Source organism: Tursiops truncatus, chromosome 6 (assembly GCF_011762595.2).
Source record: "Tursiops truncatus isolate mTurTru1 chromosome 6, mTurTru1.mat.Y, whole genome shotgun sequence".
Taxonomy (NCBI): domain Eukaryota; kingdom Metazoa; phylum Chordata; class Mammalia; order Artiodactyla; family Delphinidae; genus Tursiops; species Tursiops truncatus.
Window position 1 is genome coordinate 8,999,457 of NC_047039.1, and position 21,928 is coordinate 9,021,384.

The 21,928-nt window shown below is 41.9% G+C and overlaps 1 protein-coding gene across 2 annotated transcripts in view; it reads left to right on the plus strand.

Annotated features, from left to right (window-relative positions):
- Window positions 1-21,928, plus strand: part of SOX7 (SRY-box transcription factor 7) — a 118,830-nt gene that overhangs the window by 19,730 nt on the left and 77,172 nt on the right. For both annotated transcript variants that reach the window (XM_033857571.2, XM_004310577.4), the window contains exon 6: window positions 5,214-5,290. In XM_033857571.2, coding sequence (XP_033713462.1) covers window positions 5,214-5,290 — 77 coding nt within the window. The remainder of the gene's footprint in view (window positions 1-5,213; window positions 5,291-21,928) is intronic.

Below are 21,928 nucleotides of genomic sequence, written 5' to 3' on the forward strand. Positions count from 1 at the left end.
GTATGTTTCTACCTCTGTATGCCAGGAAAAGCACGTGTCTTTGCTTTAGTCTCGTTGGCATGATTGGGAATTCCCTGACATCTAGAACCCTGCTGAATAGCAGTGGGCACTGGAATTCTCACTACTCTAAACTGTTAATGGTGGCTCTCATTTGGAGCCAGGACCCCAAAAGGTAGACTGGGTTTGGTTTGAGGGAGGGCTCATGGCAGAGCTGAAGGGAGGAGAGAGCCGATTGGGTTCGGGGACGTGTGCAGGGAGAGACGGGGGCTTCCCCTTCCCTGTCCCGGCAGGTATGGCCTGTCTGGCTCGTCGTGTTAGCCTCTCTTCTTTCTGTCAGGGTAGAAGCTTCTTTGTCGTTCTCCCGTATGGCTTCTGAGCAGGGTTCCTCTCCACCCCTGACCTGCTGCGGGACAGAAAGCAATCCTTGTTGGCCCCTCTGTCCTTGTCGGGAGAGGCTAAATGGTCACTTAATACCCATCCCCTTAGGGAAAAAAAAAAAAAGATACAGCAGGAGGGGTGCTGAGCACAAATGAAATTAAAAGTGCGCTGTGACTTTTGGGTAGTACGGCAGCCTTTTAAGCTCTAACTTTTGAGAATAGAATCTTCTCATTTTCCTTTTGTACCTGACTACATGCATGATTTCATCTGAAGCATTTGCCGAAGCTGGGATAAAACTCTTTAATCTAATGGATGCCAGGAGTATCTCCTTTCTGTTTCTAGTTAAGCCACCCCCTTGCCAGGTGACCCTATCAACCTGCTTGGTGTGTTGTGCTTTCCTTTTCTCTCTTTTAAAATGAGGTTTGCTTATTTATTAGCCTTGTTTGGGGAGCAGGGGGCATTGGTATGTAGGGAGGGTAATTCAACATATATTGTAACAAAGGTAGCAGAGAAGATTGAGTGGAAAATAGAGGAATTGCAGATTGGGAATAAATAGGAAAGATAGAGGGAGGCAGAAATCCAGGTAGTGAGGAAAATACTCATTTACTGTCCATCTCAGCAATCCACAGTGAAAGTTAATTTTTATTTACTTATTTATTTATTTTTAATTTTATTTATTTGGCCGTGCGGTGCGGCATGTGGGATCTTAGTTCCCTGACCAGGGATTGAACCCATGCCCCCTGCAGTGGAAGCGCCTCCATGCTGGACCGCCGGACCGCCAGGGAAGTCCCCAAACGTTTATTTTAAAGTTCTTCAACTTACTGAAAGAAATCTTTCCTTGTAGAGCAGCTGTTGTCACTGGATGTGAATGATAACCTCTCAGTTTCCTCCAAGAAGGACTATCTTAGGCCACAGGAAACTGGATTCTGGCCATGACTGTCTCACACAAATCACTCAACCTCCTCCCCTCTTTTAGCCTCAGTTTCCATTTTTGTGAAATGAAAGATTTTTAAGTCATTGTTGAGTTCTAAAATAGGTTGTGCTTTAGAACTTACCAGAAATGATGCCATTGTGTGGACATTTTGATGTCCACAGCATAGTGGATGGTAAGGAGTTTTGCCCATGGGTATGCTCGTAGTACAGTAACTAACTCACTTGTTTAATGAGGATGATTCATACTGTAACTCCATCTATGGTCCAGGAAACTAAAACATGGAAAGACGGCATTTTATTTAGCTTGGTGTGAAGAGTGAAGATAAAGATTACAGTAGCAAATAGCATTGTAAAATTTGTTACTGCCTAAATATTGGCTGTAGCATTTTAGTTCTGATACATAATTATTCCTTTCTTTAGTCCTAAATTTATAATTTAAATTTGACATCATTTATTACATAATTTCAAAATGTTAGTTTCATCCATATTTGTTTAAAAGCCTAACTTCAGCAGTGGTTTCTTTTAATTTGAAAAATATTTGGCAAGGCCATATCTGCAGAGAAAAAACAATAGGGAAAATATAAATTCCTCCAAAGCCGTTTTCGAGGTTTTTAGTATTATACAGTGAGAAGTTGTCCAGAGAGCATTGCTTGTTGCTCCCAGTCATGCAGTGGGTGGGTGGAAGGTTGTGTACACGGTACTTGTGTGGCTTCACTGTGGTAATTTATTCAGGCTTCTCATTCCTGTGACAACTTGTGATACTTCACTCCTTAAACAAGGAAACTACACTCAGAGTGCGTGTCCGTGTGGTCGGCTCCTGGTCTGGACGCGGACTGTAGTGTCCTGGCCCAGCTGGCCCCCTGCTGTCAGGCTCGGGTGATGGGTGTTCCGCTTCCTCTTCAGGCTCTGGCTCTTCTGACATTTAACTGTGAAGTAGCACCACTGCAGGCTTTTACAAAGTTCTGACTGTCTTCTTATTGGTTGTGAGGATCTCACTTATTTTACCCCCTGCTCTGATTCTCTCAGGTTTCCTGATTTTCTCACATTATTACCCTTTCAGTGACGTTTTCTTAATCTTCTGTCCTAGGCTTATTATCAGTCCTATGTGTTTTCACTAAAAAACAAAATCAAAATATAATATCATTTGTTTTATCCTTCTTGATTGGGGAATGCAAATAAATTTTCTAAGCAAGTGAAGCTACCTACGTAACCCTTCAGTGTTTTTTATTTAACGAACATATTTCTCAAACCTGCATTTCCTTACCCTTGCCCCTTTACTCTGAGTAGAAGAACTCAGTTTTTTGAGTCCTGGATATAATACAGTGCTATAATACAGTTTTCGCCTTAGCACTTGTTGGGCTCTATGTGACTTTTGTCCTTAAACTAAGAGGTTCCAAATTTCCATGATTATCAAGTTCTTACGTTTATTTTTTATCGTTTTATTTGCTTCCCATATGGACTTCTTGGTGTTGTAAGGGTGTCTGGCTGCGGTCATGTTCCTCTCTTCCCATTTGCTGCGCTGATAGACAGGAACACCCGATAATCCTCATGATTAGAAAAACAGCTAAAATGATCCTAAATAAACTGCTGTTCTCTGAAAGGATCAGATCATCCCTTCATGGACTTTGTTACATCAGCTTGGCTACTAGAACCTTTTTTCCTCGGTTCTTGAAATGATATGGACGGTTGAAGACTGGTAGATAAATAAACCAAATCCAGGCAGATAACATATACTTCCTATTCTGTTCAGTTTTTTGACTGTCATTTTCTCTGAGACAAGTTTATCAACAGTATTTGCTATGATTTGACCGTCATTCAGAACTGAGGCCAATAACTTTCAAACTCATTTTTAATATGTATATTTTATTCAAAACTGGCCATAATTTTATAACATTTGTAAACTATTCAGCCAGGACCATTAACTAATAACTATTTCAACATCACTTCCATCTTCACAGTTTTATCTACCTTTAAGTTCCTTTCCATTGGTCTCTTAATTCTTCTCTGTGTTTTGTTTTCCAGATCAAATCCAGAGCAAGGCCTCTAACAATCCTGGTTTCTACATTTACTTAAGTGAACTTTGCTAAAGGGTAGACATTTCTGATACGAGAACCCATCACCAAAACTTTAGAAACACTTGCGCCTTCATTGGTACATTCTTTACTAGCTTGACAGCTTTCCCTTTGATTCTAGATTTGGTTTTCATCACTGCGTGTTCATGTTTTGACATCCTGTTTTAGAATTGTCATCTTGCATGTACCCTCCCTTCCTTAACCCCTGCAGCATTCCTTTTAGTTCAGTTGCTGTAAAAGAGATTGTCATTTGCATTTCTTTTAGGGTATCTGTTCCATTTCAGGAGCTAGCTTAGGGATGGGTGGCTGCCACGTATTTTGAACTCAGTACAACTCCTTTTTCTGAACTAGAAACTGCCACCCGAATGTGCTCTGCCGTGCAGAATGGGTTCTGCTGAGGGCAAAGCTTGGAATAGGTCTCAGACCTCATGAACGTTGTCCACTTCTCCCCACCAGTTTTATTCCCTACTTTTCTGGTTCATTTTCTGAGTTCCCATCTGGGATAGACTTCATTTTGCTCTTGAGTAGCTTTCCTTTGGGGTCTTCTGTCTGGGTTCTACGTAATAGCCAGGTAGAACCAGGAAGCTTCATTTATTTCCAGCTCAGGAAGAGAGGCGAGAGCAGCACAGAGCCACGCACGAGCCTGTCCTGGCAGGAACAGGTTGCACTGACTGGACCCATGAGTCTGGTACTGCAGCCTAGGAAACTGGTTTTGGCGCCTGGTTTTGCATTAAATCGAAGGGTGTTTGTTTTTTTAATTTCATGGAGTCACTAAGCAATATCATATTTGAATGCCCCAGTGATAGTCAGTGAACTAGAACCCTTCTGGGTCATGACGGTACTTTGCCAAGTCAGTTTGCTGCAGGAAACCAAGAAGATAAGTGGGTCTGTGACAGTGGAGCTCAGGCTTCCAACGCAGAACAAAGACTCTGGTGTCTAACCCAGAGCCTCACTCCCCCGGAGCCTCAAGACTTTGTATGTAGTAGTTACATTTTAGAATACATTTACCGTGAAGTTGACAAATGGGACTAGATTTGGTCCACTGCTCACAGGGTATTATTGGTAGAAGTGGAAATTCCGTAGAAGTGAATTTTAAATTAGTTGGTTTGTGGGTTTGAAATTAAGTTAAAGAGTTTAGGGTTTTTAATAAGAATCAAGGATCCTTTGGACACTGTTTTTGCCAGAAGCCATTTAATTTCCGACTCTTATTATGTATCCCTTTATTTAAAAAAGATATAGCTATTACAGTAAAAAAATTTAAAGAGAAACATCTGAAACCCTTTCACCCTAATGCAATGAATTTTATTTGCATTTATTAAAAAAATTCATTCATTCAATTAATTATTGAGCTTCTATGTGTCAAATGCAGTATGTTCTCATTCCTGTGCTCATTTGGGGTTTTGGAGCTACGTTTCTTAGCAGCGTTTTTTTTATCCTGCATTTCATAATCCTAAGTAAGTAGCTCATGTCTCCTTGAAGTAAACAGGATCTGTTTTCTAAGTGGGGAGCCCAGAGGCCCAGAAATCATACCTTGAAGGCATACCAGTAGTAGAGCTGCTGTAGAATTGAGCTTTCCTCTCCATCTCCATGCTCAGGGCTGTTTCTAACATTAAGAGAAAGTCAAGGGTTCTGGTTCACTTATTTGATTTTTAAGTGATTTTTAAATTTATTTAATTGCAGTAATCTGTGAAGGGGAAACAGAAGGTCAGTAGTTTACAAAATTGTTTATTTCTTTTCCAAAACCCATCTTGCTTTCAGGAGTTTCATGGTTTATATTTGTATTCCTTATTTTAGAAAGAATATATTACTGAAGGTGTCACGTTTTTCTAGGGAAGGATCTCTCATCTCGGAGCCAAACAGATCTTGACTGCATTTTTGGGAAAAGACAGAATAAGAAGACTCCCGAGGTATTAAGCCACATACGATTGATTTTTCAACTGTGTATAGAACTATGTATATTTATTACTCATAGTACTTTCCAGGCAAAGTTACCAAAAAAACCTTCTAGAGGCTTCATACAAAGGCTGAATGGTATCCTCTGAATAGTAATACTTGATAGATCATATGTATTATAAGGAACTTTAAAAAGAATGTGTGTTCTCTGGGCTTTTTTCCCTCCTGGTGTGAGGACTAGACTAACCTCCGGGAAGAACGCCTGTTGCTGATGGATTCAGAGGGGCCAGCGTCTCCCGGCTGCACGAGGGAGGGAGGCGCTCGCTGCAGGCAGCCATTTTGCTCGCTTTGCTCAGAGCGCGTAGCTCTCTCTGGAGCATGGCTGTGGGGGAGACCGTCAGACTCACGCTCAGTCCTGGGCTCTTCCACCTGAAAAGCATTTTGAGACAATGTTGGATCGGCATGGAGAACCTGGAAGGGATTTAGATGTGGTATTTCCTCCATTGTACAATATTGTTTGTTTCAAAACTAGAAGACAAGAATCGAGTGACTAAACTGCACCCTGAATGGGGTGCATCCGTAATTCATGATCCTAACTATTAAACTGGGCTCTGTAATACAGCACAGAGTTCTTTGTGCCATTTCCAACTGGAAGACACAGCCCTGGATGTCGTTTGCATATCAAAATAGTAGGATTCTTAGAATATGCATTTCTGGAGATAATGGGAGAAAAATATTTAAAATTGATCTTATTGATATCTATGAAAATCTGAAATATACAGTTGCTCTCACTAGCTATGGTAACTATCACTCAGCTAATCTGATGTGTCATACTCACGTTCCTTTATTGGTTCCTAGTCAAGGTCCTGATGACTACAGAGCAAAAAAGACGTGTTTCATTTATTTCTGACATTTCTCCAGACTGTCAGAAAATTTTCCAGGATGGTAGCTATTTGTTACTTAATATAATTTTCAAAGACTTCAGAATTACCAGTTATTGGAAATTTTGTTTGGTGACTTCCTTTGTAGGTTAGGACCAAACTCCTAGTCTTTCAGCACTTTTCTGCCCCCGCATGTGTAGCCATTAGGACAGAGGAGGGAGGCCTGGGCCCTGGGGCCTGCTGAGCGGCACTTCCTGCAGCTCTGCTGAGTTACGTCTGGGTAGGTGGATCATTAGGGAGGGAGCGTCCCGAGTTCAGGCTGCACTGGATGCTTCATTCACAGGAGGCTGTTGAAAAGAGCCGGGGTCATCAGACAACCCAGCTTCTGGTCACACCTCTGCTCCGCCCCTCCCTGGTTCCTGTGGGATGTGGATTAGGCCCTCTGCCTGGTTCACCAAGGACTTCCGCCCCTGGCTTATCTCAGTTTTCCCCTCCTTCCAGTGTCCTCAGTACCCTCAGGGATGCTCTCTGAGCCTCTGCTCTGCCCTAACAACCCCGCCTGGCCACACCCTGCGCCTTGACCTCAGTGCCTCGCCCGCCCCTCCCTGGGTCCCCGGGGACTGTCTTTCTGTCCCAGCTCTCCCAGTCGTGCATTCCCACTGCACCGGCTTTTCTGAATCTTTGCCTTGGATTACTTGATTCTCCCTGCTGCCAGCCTTCATTGCCCCCAGCCTGCGTCCTCTCTCTCCAGCATCCTCTTTGAAATTGTACAGTTGAACAGATCGGGGAAGGAAACATTACTTATGGGCTTCTGGTAGAATTTTAAAAGAATTTATGTGGTAAGCACAGGAAAGCTTTTTGTTATAGGAGATGAGAGGTTTCTCATCCTCTGATCGCCATCTATTTGAGGGCTTACTGGTGTGGGATGCCATAAGGTTTTTCAGCACTGTGCGGTACTTGACTTTTTGGCGGTATAGTCATTTATGATCTGGTTAAAGCGAGCTGTTCCCCTGTATTTGAGGAGTTCCAGAAACAGTTCCCTAGTACTAGCCCAGGGAAAATCTATTTTGGTACACTTGGTGTGGAGAAGACCAACCTTGATATAATTCTGTGTTTTGTGCAAGAATGGTATCCAGGCACCTCTTCATCTCTCATTCTGCTGATGCAGTTAAGGTCCTGCTTGGTGGAGAGGCTGTGTTCTATCAAGGTGCAGCTCCTGCTCTAGAGCTGTGCTTCTCCACCACGGTTGCCCAAGAATGGGCTGAGGAGCTTTAAAAAAACTGCTCTTGTCAGGGTCCCACCCCAGATCAATGAAATCCAAAGTCTGGGTTAGGGTTTGGGCATCAGCACGTAAGAAAAAGAGAGAGCCCTTTTGTGTTTTTTTTTAATTAAAAGAAAAGATATCCTACCCAGGTGATTCAGGTGTTTATTCTGCCGTGTAATGAGGAGTAAGGCTTGAGAACCACTAGTAGAGGCCCTGACGGGTAACGCTGCAGGTGGAGCCTTGGCTGTAGTGTCAGGACTATTGCCTAGAGCAGGGCTTCTCAATCCTCATGTGTACACAGATCCTCTGGGACTTTCGTTAAGCTGTGGGTTCTGTTTCACAAGGGCTGGGTGGGACCTGAATTCTGCATTTCTGAGGAGCTCCCGGGCGATGCCGCTGCCGCTGGTGGCACTGCCGCATGTGCCGCAGGGAGCGCATGGGGCCTCTGCAGTGTTTTGTTTTTTTTTTAACATCTCTATTGGAGTATAATTGCCTTATAGTGGTGTGTTAGTTTCTGCTGTATAACAAAGTGAATCAACTATACGTATACATATATCCCCATATCTCTTCCCTCTTGCGTCTCCCTCCCTCCCACCCTCCCTATCCCACCCCTCTAGGTGGTCACAAAGCACCGAGCTGATCTCCCTGTGCTATGCGGCTGCTTCCCACTAGCTATCTATTTTACGTTTGGTAGTGTATATATGTCCATGCCACTCTCTCGCTTCGTCCCAGCTTACCCTTCCCCCTCCCCATATCCTCAAGTCCATTCTCTAGTAGGTCTGTGTCTTTATTCCCGTCCTGCCCCTAGGTTCTTCGTGACCTTCTTTTTTTTAGATTCCATATATATGTGTTAGCATACAGTATTTGTTTTTTCTTTCTGACTTCACTCTGTATGATAGACTCTAGGTCCATCCACCTCACTACAAATAACTCAATTTCGTTTCTTTTATCTCTGCAGTATTTTACATTTGACACACACCTGCATGTATATATGTACTTAAATCTAATCACATTTTTTCGGCACCAAATAAAACACCTGTCTGTAAAGCGGTCACTTTTAAATTTGTCTTTTACACACATATGGATTTTCATATATTGAGTTCGCTTTTATTGAGGCATACCTGTACCTTCGTTGTTGCTAAGTAAACCGTTGCTAAGAAACCTTACCATGTTAATTACAACAGCCCTTCTAGCTGAGGGCTGGAGTCCTTTGATCAGATCTGTTTGAAAACACCACCTCTTTTGGCTCCAGTGTTCAGCTGGAAGGAATATTGCTTTGTTTTACTCCCTTGACCCCCATAGCAACATTGGCCTCAAGTCAGTCTTTGGCATTACCGAGGCCAAGGCGCTGCTGGAGGTCAGATGCTGGAGTCTCAGAAACCATGGTGGTATGAAATGTTAAAGCGGTAGCACCTCTCTGGGTGCTTTGGATAAGGTGCTGATACTGGTCCTGTCTTTGCATCTAGGTTTAAAGAACCTTGGGCGTTGTCCACATCGGGCTTGGGGAGCATCATGCCTCTCACATGAAGCGCAACCCGCTGATTTCTACACCCCCTGGCTGTTACGATAATAGAAATGACAGCTTTATTAAGCATCTGTGTGCCAGACACTGTGCTAGACACTTATTTCTCTATTTAATCCTCATAGCTATCTTATGAAGTAGGCATCATTATCGACCTTCTTGCAGAGAGGCTCAGAAAGGTTTGTTACCAAGCTCCGAAGTGGCACAGATGGGATTGAAATCCAGGTCCCTCTGACTCCAAAGCCAGTGCTTTTTCCCCTATACCACACTACTACCAATGTTAATTAACTTTTGTTGTGTTTAAAAAAAAAAAAATCTGCATTTTAATGATCTAGTTATGATGTAGAAATTTTATTTGAGATTTTGCCAGAGACATAAATAGTTAATATTTTAACAGAACTTTGTGGAAAAATGATTCTCGTTTTGCTGAAAATAATAGTTTAAGTTTCAAAACGTCACTACCTTGCCTTCAATCAGAGTTGAACTGTTAGGGGTTTGGAAGCATATTACCAAATGCCTGGGCCAGCTTTGGGAACATTTTACTTTGTCATTGGAGCTGTAGGCAGGCTGAATTAAGAACAAGCTAGCTTGAGTTCCTGGAGCATAGGTACCATGTTACTTGTGTATTTTCTGGTCTCTCAAATGAACTGAATGATCTAAATACACATACACGTACACACACATATATCCCCAAAACAGCAGCCCTCAATTAATACGTCATGAGGTTTTTTTGCTTTTTGTTTTTTTAAAACTTTTAATTTTGAAATAATTATAGATTCACAGGAAGTTGCAAAGATAGTACAGAGGGGTTACATCTTATTAACTATCATACAAGATGAAAACTAGGAAACTGATGTTGGTGGGATCTGTGTGTAGTTCTGTGCCATGTCATCACGTTTGTGGATCCTGTAACCACTGTCGAATTCAGATGCAGAACTGTTCCCTCACCACGAACGTCTCCCTCATGCTGGCCCCATTTATAGTCACATTCCCTCTACCACAGTTCCTCCCCCCAGCAATCACTGTTGCTAACTGAATTGTCTGATCTGAAATAGAATATCATGTATATGGCTCATTGGATCTCCCATGGTCTGATGCTGAGTCTGCTCATATCAGTAATGATCAATACCCAGGTTTTTAAGGGCTGATTGTAGTTTCAGTGACCTGCCTCCTGCACTTTTCCATGCTAGATTTTATGTCTTCTGTCTCATGGGTCTTTCGAGAACGCCTTGTAGAATCAGATCATTTGATGTCTCTAAAGCCCAAGGTTATCGGTTAAGTCATTTACTTTAGTAATTCTGGAAGTATATCAAACCGTAAAGTGATATATAAATATAGGGTGTATCATAATGTGACAGGTTTGCCATCTGTAATGTGTCAGCATGGGAGAGCTCCTTGGGCAGTGTCTTGGGGTACACTCATTATGGGGAGGTTGGTGAACTCTTTTAAATTGCATAAAGAATTTGTGTGTGGGTCTGTCTGCATGTGTGTTTGGATATATAAAGTCCAGTGCTTTCATCTGATTTTCACAGGAGTCCTTGAACCCTAAAGAAACTTAAAATCCAGGACTATGCATAAAAACAAAACAAAACAAACTCTTCCCAATCCAAAAAAGAAATCACTTAAAATGAAAATTTTCTTTGTGAGGGTAGTACGAGTTATAATATGTAGAAATAAAAAGAGATTCACATCAAAACAAAACAACAACCCAAGCTAAACTCAAGATGTCCAGGACACGTTTAGGAAGTTTAAATTACGCCTTCTATTCTGTCTCTGACCTTTATACATTTAATGAAGAAATCGATCCACTGTATTTTTTTTTTTTTTTTTTTTTGCGGTACACGGGCCTCCCACTGCCACAGCCCCTCCCGTTGCGGAGCACAGGCTCCAGACGCACAGGCCCAGCGGCCATGGCTCACAGGCCCAGCCGCTCCGCGGCATGTGGGATCCTCCTGGACCAGGGCACGAACCTGTGACCCCTGCATCGGCAGGCGGACTCCCAACCACTGCGCCACCAGGCAAGCCTGATCCACTGTATTTTTACATGTGGACTTTCTCATCTGTCACATACACTGGACAATGACCTACTTAAAGAGAGAGGACTTATGCTGTGCTTGTTCCTGGGTCCCCAGTGTGTGATCTGTTTAGTGCTTGGCACACGGTAGGGATTCAGTAAATTGAAATTTCATTGTACTTCTGTTTTTAAAAAACTAGACTTGTTACCCATCTTAAAAATCATGGCTTGTATAGCTTTACGGTTGATATTTGAAGTATTTTTTTCTTTTTGAAATGTTTTGATCGGTAAATAACTCCCTCTTCTCTGAGAACAGGAAAATTCCATCAACTAATTTCAATCCAATGCCAAGCGTAATCCACTAGTGTCCTTAGTAGATTTTTGAGGAAGGATTATTGAATGAATGTTTGCTTATGCCATTTTATGTTTTTAAAAATCAAGCCTGTTTGCCAGAAATTGGTTTTCCAACATTGCATTTCACTCTGGAATAGTTTTTCACAGGCTTGACTGTTTTTCATTGCGGTAGAAGTTAAAGCCTTCCTGTCTCTTCAGGGACTACACTCTGACTATATTCATGGGGAGACGGTAACTCTGGATTGGAGTACGCCTGAACTGGAGATGTATGCGCTTCCTACGGAGACAAGGAAATGATTGAATATGTTGAATTGAAATTACTAGGGCCCCATGAGACCTGCAGCGGGTACTTGTGCTGGCCAGTGCCTGCTGGGAGTTAGAGGCACGTGTGTGTGTGTGTGTGTGTGTGTGTGTGTGTGTGTGTGTGTCTTTTCTCACTTGGTTGCAAGTTGAAGTTGGAGATACTGAAAAACAAATTCTGTTAGTTCCTATCTTGTTGAACTTCCTGATACTCCTTTTTTTTTTCCCTTCTCTCATTTTTTCCCTCCCCCACCTTCCCAGTTTCCTTCCTCTATCCAGCTTGTTTCCTGATTCAGCCTTATCACTAGAGAAAATACTCCTAAACCATAGCGAGGACTGAGAGTGTGTTACCAGCATTTCTACTTTGTTTCTCTAAACAACACACTTCTGGCATAGGCTTTGGGCCAAATAATTGTCAATTTCTTCACCTTTATAACCTGACTGAATTAGAAACCATGTATTTCTTATGTTCTCTCAGGATACCCAGCTAATGATCACTTGCCGTGCATTCCTCTGATAGCTTTCGCTTTTTGAACCAAAGCATGACTTCATTGTGGTTTGTGTCCCTTTCTCATTAATCATCACCAATCCCCTTTCCCGTATCTTGCTGACTGTCAAATCTGAAAACTAACTTCCAAGCAGACTCTTCTCTTTTGGGTGGTTGAATTCATGGGGTATTTTAGGCCAGTCTTTCTTCTAGTTCTATAGACTACCCTAAAGAACTCAGAGGGGAAGATCACTGGGAAAAGAAGTCTCTCTCTCTCTCTCTCTCTCTTTTTTTTTTTTAATTTTTTACTTGAAACACCTTTGAAATGAAGGCTGTTTCTCACTGGTTCTGAATTTTCATGTTCGTAACCCGTATTTGTGAACTGGGTTGAGTTTTGTAAATGGCTTACCAGATGTGGGCTCTTATATTTGAATGTCCCCACTTCCTGCAAACCTCTGTCACTCTGCCTCCTGCCTCACCCAGATCTGCATCACCATTCGAAAGGTGAGCAGCCTTCTAGCCTAGTGCTTGCTTAAGGTAATCTTACGATGAAGAACCTTTTAGTCAGAGGTAAATTTAAACTAAGCCCACAAACAAGCTAAATAATACATTTATATATAATACTATATAAATAATACTAATAAATAACATTATTTTTAATAATGTAACTGTTATAATAACATAATGTATTTATTAATACTAATAAATAACACTATATAAATAATACATTTATATAGTTTGTTTTTTGCCAGCAATGATGATGTCAGTAATTCTTGTCAGCATGTGTATTTTTTTTTTTTTTTTGGCTGCGCCACATGACATGCAGGATCTTAGTTCCCGGACCAGGGATCGAACCCATGCCCCCTGCAGTGGGAGCACGGAGACTTAACCACTGGGAAGTCCCAAGTGTTTTGACCACTGATAACAGAATCAAGATTCAAAATAATCTCTCTAAGCTGGGACATTTGGCCAAAACTAAATAGACGAAATTTTGTGAAGATATGTAAAGTCTCATTTAATCCTTGGAAAGAACTAATCTGGTAGCAGTTGAATGAGAATTACCTTAGAGCCTGGGACATGTAACCTGACCACAAGTTTAACCTAAGCAAAATATGCAGTGTGGCAACTGTCCTGAATGCAGGCTTGGGCTGCTGCTTTAGAAGCAGCTGAAAGCAGCAGGTGTTTGGAGTGTTTTCTGTACTGGTGACTGTATTTGAACTGTTCTGTTCAGGCCTGGGTCCCATATGTTATAAGAATGTGTTCAGAGCATGGCATTAGGGACAGAGGTATCTGGAAAGCATGTTATACACAGGAACAATTAGATGAGCAGTTAGGAAATTCTGCCTGGACTACAGAGAGATCCTGACTTCGAACTTTTGAATGGTTTCAGGGGTCCTCTAGGAAAGGAACAGATTTGTTTGGTAAACTTCAGAGGAGGAACTAGTACTGATGGATGAAATTCACAGAAAGATTTCTACTCAGAGAAGGGAGGCAGCATGGGCCGACAGAGCCGGCCAGCTGGATAGGATGTACCTCGTGGTTAATTTCCTGGAGGGACTCCTGTAATAGGTGAGAGTCTGAACTACGTGCATGTGAGCTCTTCCAAGTCTAAGGTTCTCTGATTCTGGAGGAAGGAGAACACGTGAAATACTCACATTTGAAAAGGCACTTGACTTGAAGTTTTACATTTTCCTAGACTACAAAGGAAAGAACATTACCTGATTCCTCTCCCTTATTCTCATGTACTTGGGCAGTTTTGACTTTATCTACTTATGGTCTTTATCCAGGAGATGAATGTGAAAAGTGTTTGATGTGTTCAGATACGAAATTAACTAATAGTGAGGTAAAATAGCAAGTTGTCCTAGAGATTCAAGACTTAAAAGAGTTACTAGAAATGGCGAGTGTCAAGGTGAAGGTATCCTGTCGAGACAGTTGTTGTGGGTATCCCCATTTTATATGTCAACTTCATGTTCTTGTTTATAAAATGAGAGTGTTGAATTATATGTTCTTGTAGTAGATTCTGTTTTCCAAAGGCGGCCTCAGTGATGCCTCGCATTCCACATACTCTTCTAGATTGACCCCTGCTGGTTTCTCATCAGGAGATGGAGCCTGGTCCCCTCTGCTTCCATGTGGGCAGGCTTGTGACTTGCGTGTAGCGGTGGGGATTTGTGCGAACTTTGAGGCTTCGTCAGCTAAAATTCTTGCTCTCGAAGCCTTCAGCCTGCATGTAAGCAGCCCAGCTGCCATGAGCCCCCAGATTGTCAGAAAGCCCAGAGCCCAAAGTAGCCTGCATGGAGAGGCCGTGACGTGGAGAGTGATGCGGGTACCCAAGTCTACACAAAGAGCAAGAAGTGCCTGGCCAGCCCCCTGCTATGCCAGCTCTAATCCCTTTTTGACAGTAGCCACGTTAGAGACCCCGGGCAGACCCAGCCAGCCAGGCTTTTCCTCGAATTGCTGGCCCAAAGAAATAGTGTGCTAATGAAATGGTTTTTCTTGTTTTAAGCTGTTCCTTTGGCGGGGGCGGGGGGGCGGGTGGGGGTTATCTAGATAACTGAAATGGCTCTTCTAGGACCCGTCATTCTATGGTTCTGTGATTATCCATTGATGGTAAGCCTGGTAGAATTATCTTAACCAAGAGACGGAGGAAATGATGTCATCTAATGAAATGTTCCCTTTCTCTGGTTTCTTCTAAAGGGAGGTTCATTAAGTGGAATATAGTATTGAGAATAGACACTTCAGAGTTTCATAAACCTATACTTGAGCCCATGAGTAGTTTGAAGACTGTGTGATTTAGGGTAAGTTATTTAGCCTCTCTGAGTCTCAGCTTCTTCCTTCATAAAATGGGGATGATAACATATCTAGCAAAGCTGAAATAACAAGCCATGTAAAGCTCTTAGCAAAGTCCCTAGCATATAGTAAGTGCCCAATGCATCTGAGTTGCTGCTGCTAAGAGCACTGTCATCACTGGAATTAACACACACAAAGTTATGATGGTGAGTAATAACTTCCACTGAATGCTTAGAAATGTGAACATTTTAATCCAGTGTACATAGTCACATGCCGACTGACATTTACTGTAAATGTACCGACTAAACCCACTCATTGCCAATGAGTCCTTCCTTAAATTTCTCTAGCAGAGAGGCTTTTGTTGTCATTTTGCCATTACAGCCATTAGAGAGGACTTCTTAGCACATCAATTCTCTTTCAATTAACATTTAAAATAGGTAATGACTAAGGTGGTAATCTTCCTTCTAATATGATGTCCTGTACAATTTGGGGGAGAGGTATAGGCATTTGTTTAGAGTGTAAAGAACTCATTGCTTTTAAAAAATGAAAGAAAACTGAAATGGAAGCTTTTTATTGTCATCGTTTATTGAGTATCCATGGAGATGATGGGAGTGAAGTTAACAAAATGTTCAAAATGCATTTCGTGCCGTCGCTAGTCCCAAAAGATTTATAGTGTTTTAGTACCTTTGGAGTCTGTTTGTTTATATAAGGATAATGGATCCCAAGGACAGAAAGACCCTTAGGATCATCTAGTTTATGCCCCTGTACCCAGCAGGACTGTTTCTGTCATCATCCTGCAAATCGGTCTGTTTGCATTAGCAGTAGAAAGGGAAAACATTTTTAATGTGAATTTCAGAGATTAAGTGAGATAGAAAAAATGTTCCCATTTAAAGAGGGTGTGGACAGTACAGATTATCTAGAGAGGTCCTAGAAAATTTCACTTTTGCAGACATTTACCAGTAGAATCAAATGCCTAAGAGAATTGAGGGACAGTCTATTTAAGAGGTATCAGGACGCCATTATCCTATCCTTTCTTTTCACTGAAATCCATCTAAGCAACATAAACATCCTTGGAGATATGAAAACTAAGACAAAATAGTAAATAGTTTACCAAGGATATTAAGTTTTGAACCAACATGATTCTTTGTACCTAGTGTGACCTTTACTTACTGAGACACAAAAGGTACTCTCTTACAGGTTATGTATAGTTCTGTTTTCTTCTCTTCCACAGAAAGTATAGTTTCTTGGTACTTATTAATGGAAAAGCAGGAAAAACTTCAAAGTTATAAACATTTAACCATTCTGTAATTATTTATTGAGTACCTAGTGTGTCCCAATCATTACTCTAATTGCTGAAGCTACAGGACAATAGGACTCGGCTCCTTCGCAGAATTCATGGTCCTCTGCTAGAGGAGATGGCCATATAAACACCTTGACCATGATGTAAAGTTACCTGTGAGAATCTAATACATAGAATCTTTTCTAGAGTATTTTTCCCAGAGCAGCTTGAGTGATCTTTTGAAAATGGGATTGAGATCATGTCACTACTTTGTTCAGAAGCCTCCCAAGTTTCCCTGTCACACTCAGAGTAAAAGTCCAGTCCTTACAGTGGCCTGAAGTCCCGCGTGACCACACCCACACCTGGCGGCTCTCACACGCGCTCTCACAGTCGCTGCCATGCTCACCTCTGGTTCTCCCTGCCTGCTCTGCTCTTGTCACTCTGGCTTCCTTGCTGTTCCTCCAGTGGTTCAGGAGTGTTCCTGCCTTAAGTTTCAGTACTTGGCGGCTCCTCTGCATGGACTGTTTGCCCCCTACCTACTTCACGTTTTTGTGCAAATGTCATCTCACTTGGCCTTCCTGGTTTTACCCTGTTTATAGCTGGAAACACAAACAATAACAACAAAAAACCCTGACACTCCTGTACCATCTCCTTTGCTTTATTTTTCTCCATAGCAGGAATCCGAGATTCACAAAATAGTAACAGTGATGGCGGAGGTGGTAAATCCTCTTCAGGACAAATGAGACGCGTTTGTGATCTCATCTGACACAGACTGCTGGTTTGTAATCAAGTGCTCTTTGCACAGCAGAGACTGGCTGCTTAGACCCGTCTTGTTGAGTGTGCTCAGCAGTGTGCTAAGCATGGTTAAGATGTGCTTCCTGTCTCCTGGATATGTGAATACTCACATCTGTCCTCTGTAGGAACTCATATTCCGCTGATATTTGAACGTCTACTTCTCCGTGCTTTGGTGCCTGTCAGGGGCGTGGAGAAGGGTAAGAAGCTTAGAGAACTTGGAGCACAGTGGGCAGCTGCCTGACTGCGGTGAGGTCGGTGTATAAATAGTGCCTTCGATCAGGTTCCTCGCTAGCCTCCTCTAATTCAGAGTGCAGGTGAAATCGTTCCAAGTGAGGAAGAAGCATTGCAGAGCTAAGTTTTCTATTGAGCACAGCTTTTGATAAAAGCAAGAAGAGCTAGATATTGACTTTTTGGTGCCTGTTCTATCAGTGGTCTGTTAATCAACAGAGAATAAATTATTGCTCTTCAGAAACAGGAAAGGATCCCCCTTGGCTTGAACGGGTTTCCACCTTTCTTTTCTTTGTTTTTTTCTCTTTATTGGTAGAGGATCCTTCCTCCAGCCATTTGCTCCTTGGGGGTTTTGTTAAGGACTGAAGGGAAACTGAAGGGAGCTCTTTTGATTTATCTTCTATCCTTTCCTTTTGGTCACTCCACAGGGTAAAATAGCCGAGTTGGCTTTAATGTGTCGCCATTAGAGACCAAACATTAGCTGGAATAAACCATCATGCCTCACAATGAAAAATGTCCCCTGATTGGCTAATTAATCAGTCAAAGGGGAATGACATGGCTCTTGGCTTGAGGGACTCTGCTGGAGAGAAACAGGCTGTTGATAAATGGTTTTCCAACAAATTCATATATCAAGGAAACTTAGTCATTTTTTAACTATAGTTTGTGTGACTGCAATTTTTTCCAACTTTCCCTTTTCTGCTGCTCTTGCTGTTTAGGCTGCGTTTTTTGTTGTTGTTGATAGAAAAATATAGGATTTTAGGTATGAGAAAATAAATGCCTTCTCCTTACTCATGTCTGTTAGTCTGATTGGTTTTGATTGTCTAGGTTTATCAGTAGGTGAAAGAAAATCAGACAGCTTTTTCCAAAATTATGGATTATAAATTTTCCTGGCTTACTTCAAAGTTAAGGTCTTCAGATTTTAGTCCACACTGTCTAAATTTGAATCCCGGTTCCATCAGTTGCTAGCAGTGAGACACTGGGCAGGTTACGTAACCTCTCTGTGCTTTAATTTCCTCATCTTTAAAACGGAGATAATAATAGTTTCACCTAATAAAATTGTGAAAATTAAGTGATACCATCTATAAAGCATTTGGAACAGTTCCAGCACAGTGTGATTACTCATTAAATATTCATTGTTATTTTTTAATCAAAGTAATATATGTACATAGATTTAAAAAATTAAGCTGCCCTAAACATCACGAAAAGCAGCATTCATCTTTTGTACCCCTTGCCTCCTTACCTCCTAAGCCTGCTTCCTACAGCACCTTCATTTCTTACATGGTATCTTGTGTGGTATCTATAGGGCAATTATCTTATGTATTTATCTTCATATTTAAAGCACATATCTTGCATTGACTTTCTTGATGTGTTAGTCTAACATTACCTGGACTTTTATTTTGGTAGGTTAGGATTTAGGCCTTTTACCATTCAAAATACTGATGTATTATACTTATTAGTTATTTTAGTGTTTGGTGTTTATATTTTTATGACTATGTAAATATTGTTCACTGCTAAGCCAAGTAGTGTACCATAACTATATTTCCTTTTACAATTTTGTGTTGTTTTCTGGTGGGGAACGAAAGGCGTAACCATGTAATTCTCCCCGTGCCCTCTACTAGCCACGTCATATAAAACTTGCTGCAGTGTCACACGTGTCTGATAATCTGTCAGCTCAGTCTTTTCCCCAGAAGTCCGCCCTCCTTGGACTCTTTCTGCCCGCTCACTCTGGACTGCTTGTTGGGTTTGCTCTGCGCTGTCATCCTAGACATTCCCCTCCACTTTGCTCCTGTTACCTCCTCTGTCCTGCATCCTGCGTCTGTCTCCTCACTCACCTTCCAGCAGCTTTCTGGGAAGGCATGCAGTTCTGAAGATCTCTGTCATAATGCCATGGCAGATTGTGTGGGTATACAATTCTGGACTGAAAATCATTTTCTTTCAGAATTTTGAAGGCATTGCTCTAGTGTCTTCTGATATCCGTTGGTGCTGTTCTTATTTCTATCCATGACATATATCTGTTTTCTGTTTTCTCTTATTTCTATCCATGACATATATCTGTTTTCTCGCTGTTCTTATTTCTATCCATGACATATATCTGTTTTCTGTTTTCTCTTATTTCTATCCATGACATATATCTGTTTCCATATATATGATATATGGATCTCATATATCCAGAGAAAACAGGATCTTCTTATCCTGGGATTTATAAAATCTTGTGGAAATGTGAGTTGTTGGACATTTTTATTCACCAGACACACTTGATAGGCCTCCCAATGTGAAGTTTCATGTTCTATCAGTTCTAGAAAATTACCTTTTATTGATTCTTTGATTATTTTTTCCCCTTTGTTTTTTCTGGAATCATTAGTTATGTGGTGGACATCTTGGGTTATTCCTCAGATTTTTCTTATCTTTTGTCTCCTGTTTTTCTATATTTTCTACTTTTGGGGAGATTTTCTTAGTTTTATCTTCCAACATTTCTATTAAAATTTTAAGTGTTATGCTCATATTTTTAATTGCCCAGAGCTATTTTTCATCATCTGACTGTCCCTTTATTTTTAAATAGCATCTTGTTCTTGTTTCATGGATATAATATATTCCCTTGTCTCTGAATGCATTATGTTATGAGATTTACAGGTGGTTTTTCTTTTTCCCCTGAGCTCCTTTTCTCTTTTGGTTTTGGTTTGTTTCTTTCCTGCTGGAGCGTTTCCCCACAGCCTGACGTTCCTTTGCTGTCTGTGCTGATTTCAGAGTCAGTGAGCAAATGTTGAGAGCTGCTCAGGCAGCACCGCTCAGCTGGTGAGTTGTGCTGTGCGGAGTGGTCACGGCAACTTGGCTTTTTCCTTGGGGAACCCCCAGATGTCAGAATTTTTGCAGGTCTTTTTTTCAGTGGATTCAGTTTCTCTAGAAGGCACTCTTGCTTGGGGAACATGGGTGGAGGTCATTGCATATGTGCTCTGGCCTCCTCCTTCTTGGGCGGCTGTCTCAACCTGCCGTCCAGCTGCAACCTAGCGGAGCTTCTGTGTAGCAGAGCCTCTCAAGTTGAGTCTTACCAAAGATTAAACCTTTTGTCTCCTCACACATTTTTATTTTAGAGGGAAAAATCTCTATTCCCCATTCCATAAGAGGATAGGGATATTCAGCTCATAGTTACTAAAGGAAAGAAGGTTAGAAACACTAAGATCCAAGCGTTTCACAACAAAAGGAAAATTTGTTCAAAATTTAACAACTCTTTTTTCTCATCCATCAGTTCCAAATTGTAAACTGTTCTGTCTCAAAAGACTTGGGCAGGGGTGTTGTTTTCAAATCCTGACCCTAGTTTTATTCCAATTTTAAAACAAAAAACAAAAGCTTACCCTATTTGCTATTCAGATTTACTTCCTTATGTGAGGTGTCTGGAAATAACCTAAAATTTAGATTGCCCCGGGCCTCTCCTGTGGGCCTCCCCTCCCTCCTCTTCTTTCTCCACTCCCTCATCCTCATCCTCATCCTCATCCTCATCCTCATGAGTGTCTCCTACTCAAGCCATTAGAACGTGAGCCTGATGAGACTGCAGAAGCCCCCACTCTGAAGTGAAGGAGGTCGTGTATTTGTCGTTACCCTCCTTTCCTTCAGCTCTAATATTCGTTCTTCCTGTGAATTTAAGCGCAAGTCATTCGCTGCATGCCTCAGTTGTCTACAGTGTGTCATGGAAGCATGCAGTTCCTAATTCAGCCCATAGAAATGTGTGAGTGGGTTGCAGAAGGTACTCTGAGCATGCAGAAGTGCACTGTTGTTGCTGTGAGCCCGGTGTGGAAGCCATTTGGGCTCATTCCTGTAGGCAGAGGGAAGCCATGGGTCACGTGTCTGCCGCTGGCTCCATTTTCCTCTCCCACAGAAAGAGTGCAAGGTGCTCTACCAGGCGAGATGGGCCTCACCTGCTGCAGGTGTGCCTTTCTTAGAATTACAGTTGCTCTGTTGGGAAAGATGAGTGGAAACTAGTATGATGTTGAAGTGGAAAGAGTCACGAACTGAGTGACAGGAGTATCTCGTCTTTAGTCTTAGATCTCTCTTGGCAGTCACACTTGTGACTCCGAGCCAAGCCTTTAACTTCTCTGGTCCTGAGTTTTAGATTGAGGCATCAGCGGGGTCACTCCAGGTGAGAATGACGATGAGTGAATGAAACACATACCCGAAGTCGCAGGGAAAAATGTAAGAGCGTGAAGCATCTTTTTCATCATTGTGCATCTTATTTACCCTGCATAGTTGAATAGTGGACTTGAGTATGATATTTGATTTCTTTCTTTCCTTTTAGCTTCATATCCCTTGAGACCATCACCAGCTCCTGTTGATTTTGTATGTTTAACATACCTACCGCATTCATCCTGCTTTTCCATGTTTGCCGATGTCCTGATCGTTATTACCCCTGAATTTCTCTCGGAACTGTTCTCCCTGACCCCAATTTTTCCTTTTTTCAGCGTGTCCTATTATCATCAGTTTCCTCAGAATCTCTCTCTTGTAGTGTTACTGTCCTGCTCAGTCATCGCCAACATCACAGACACACACACACACACACACACACACACACACACACACACGCCCTTAAACACCCGCACCCCAGACCCTCCACCACGTTGCCGTGCTCTGTCTTCCCAGTGCTAACGCCTGTTGCCCCACGCTGCAGATCTCCCCCAGGACGGTTCCAGCCAGCCCCAGGCAGCCTTTGTCCTACATCTTTGTTTCCCCACATCACTGCCTCTTCTTCCAT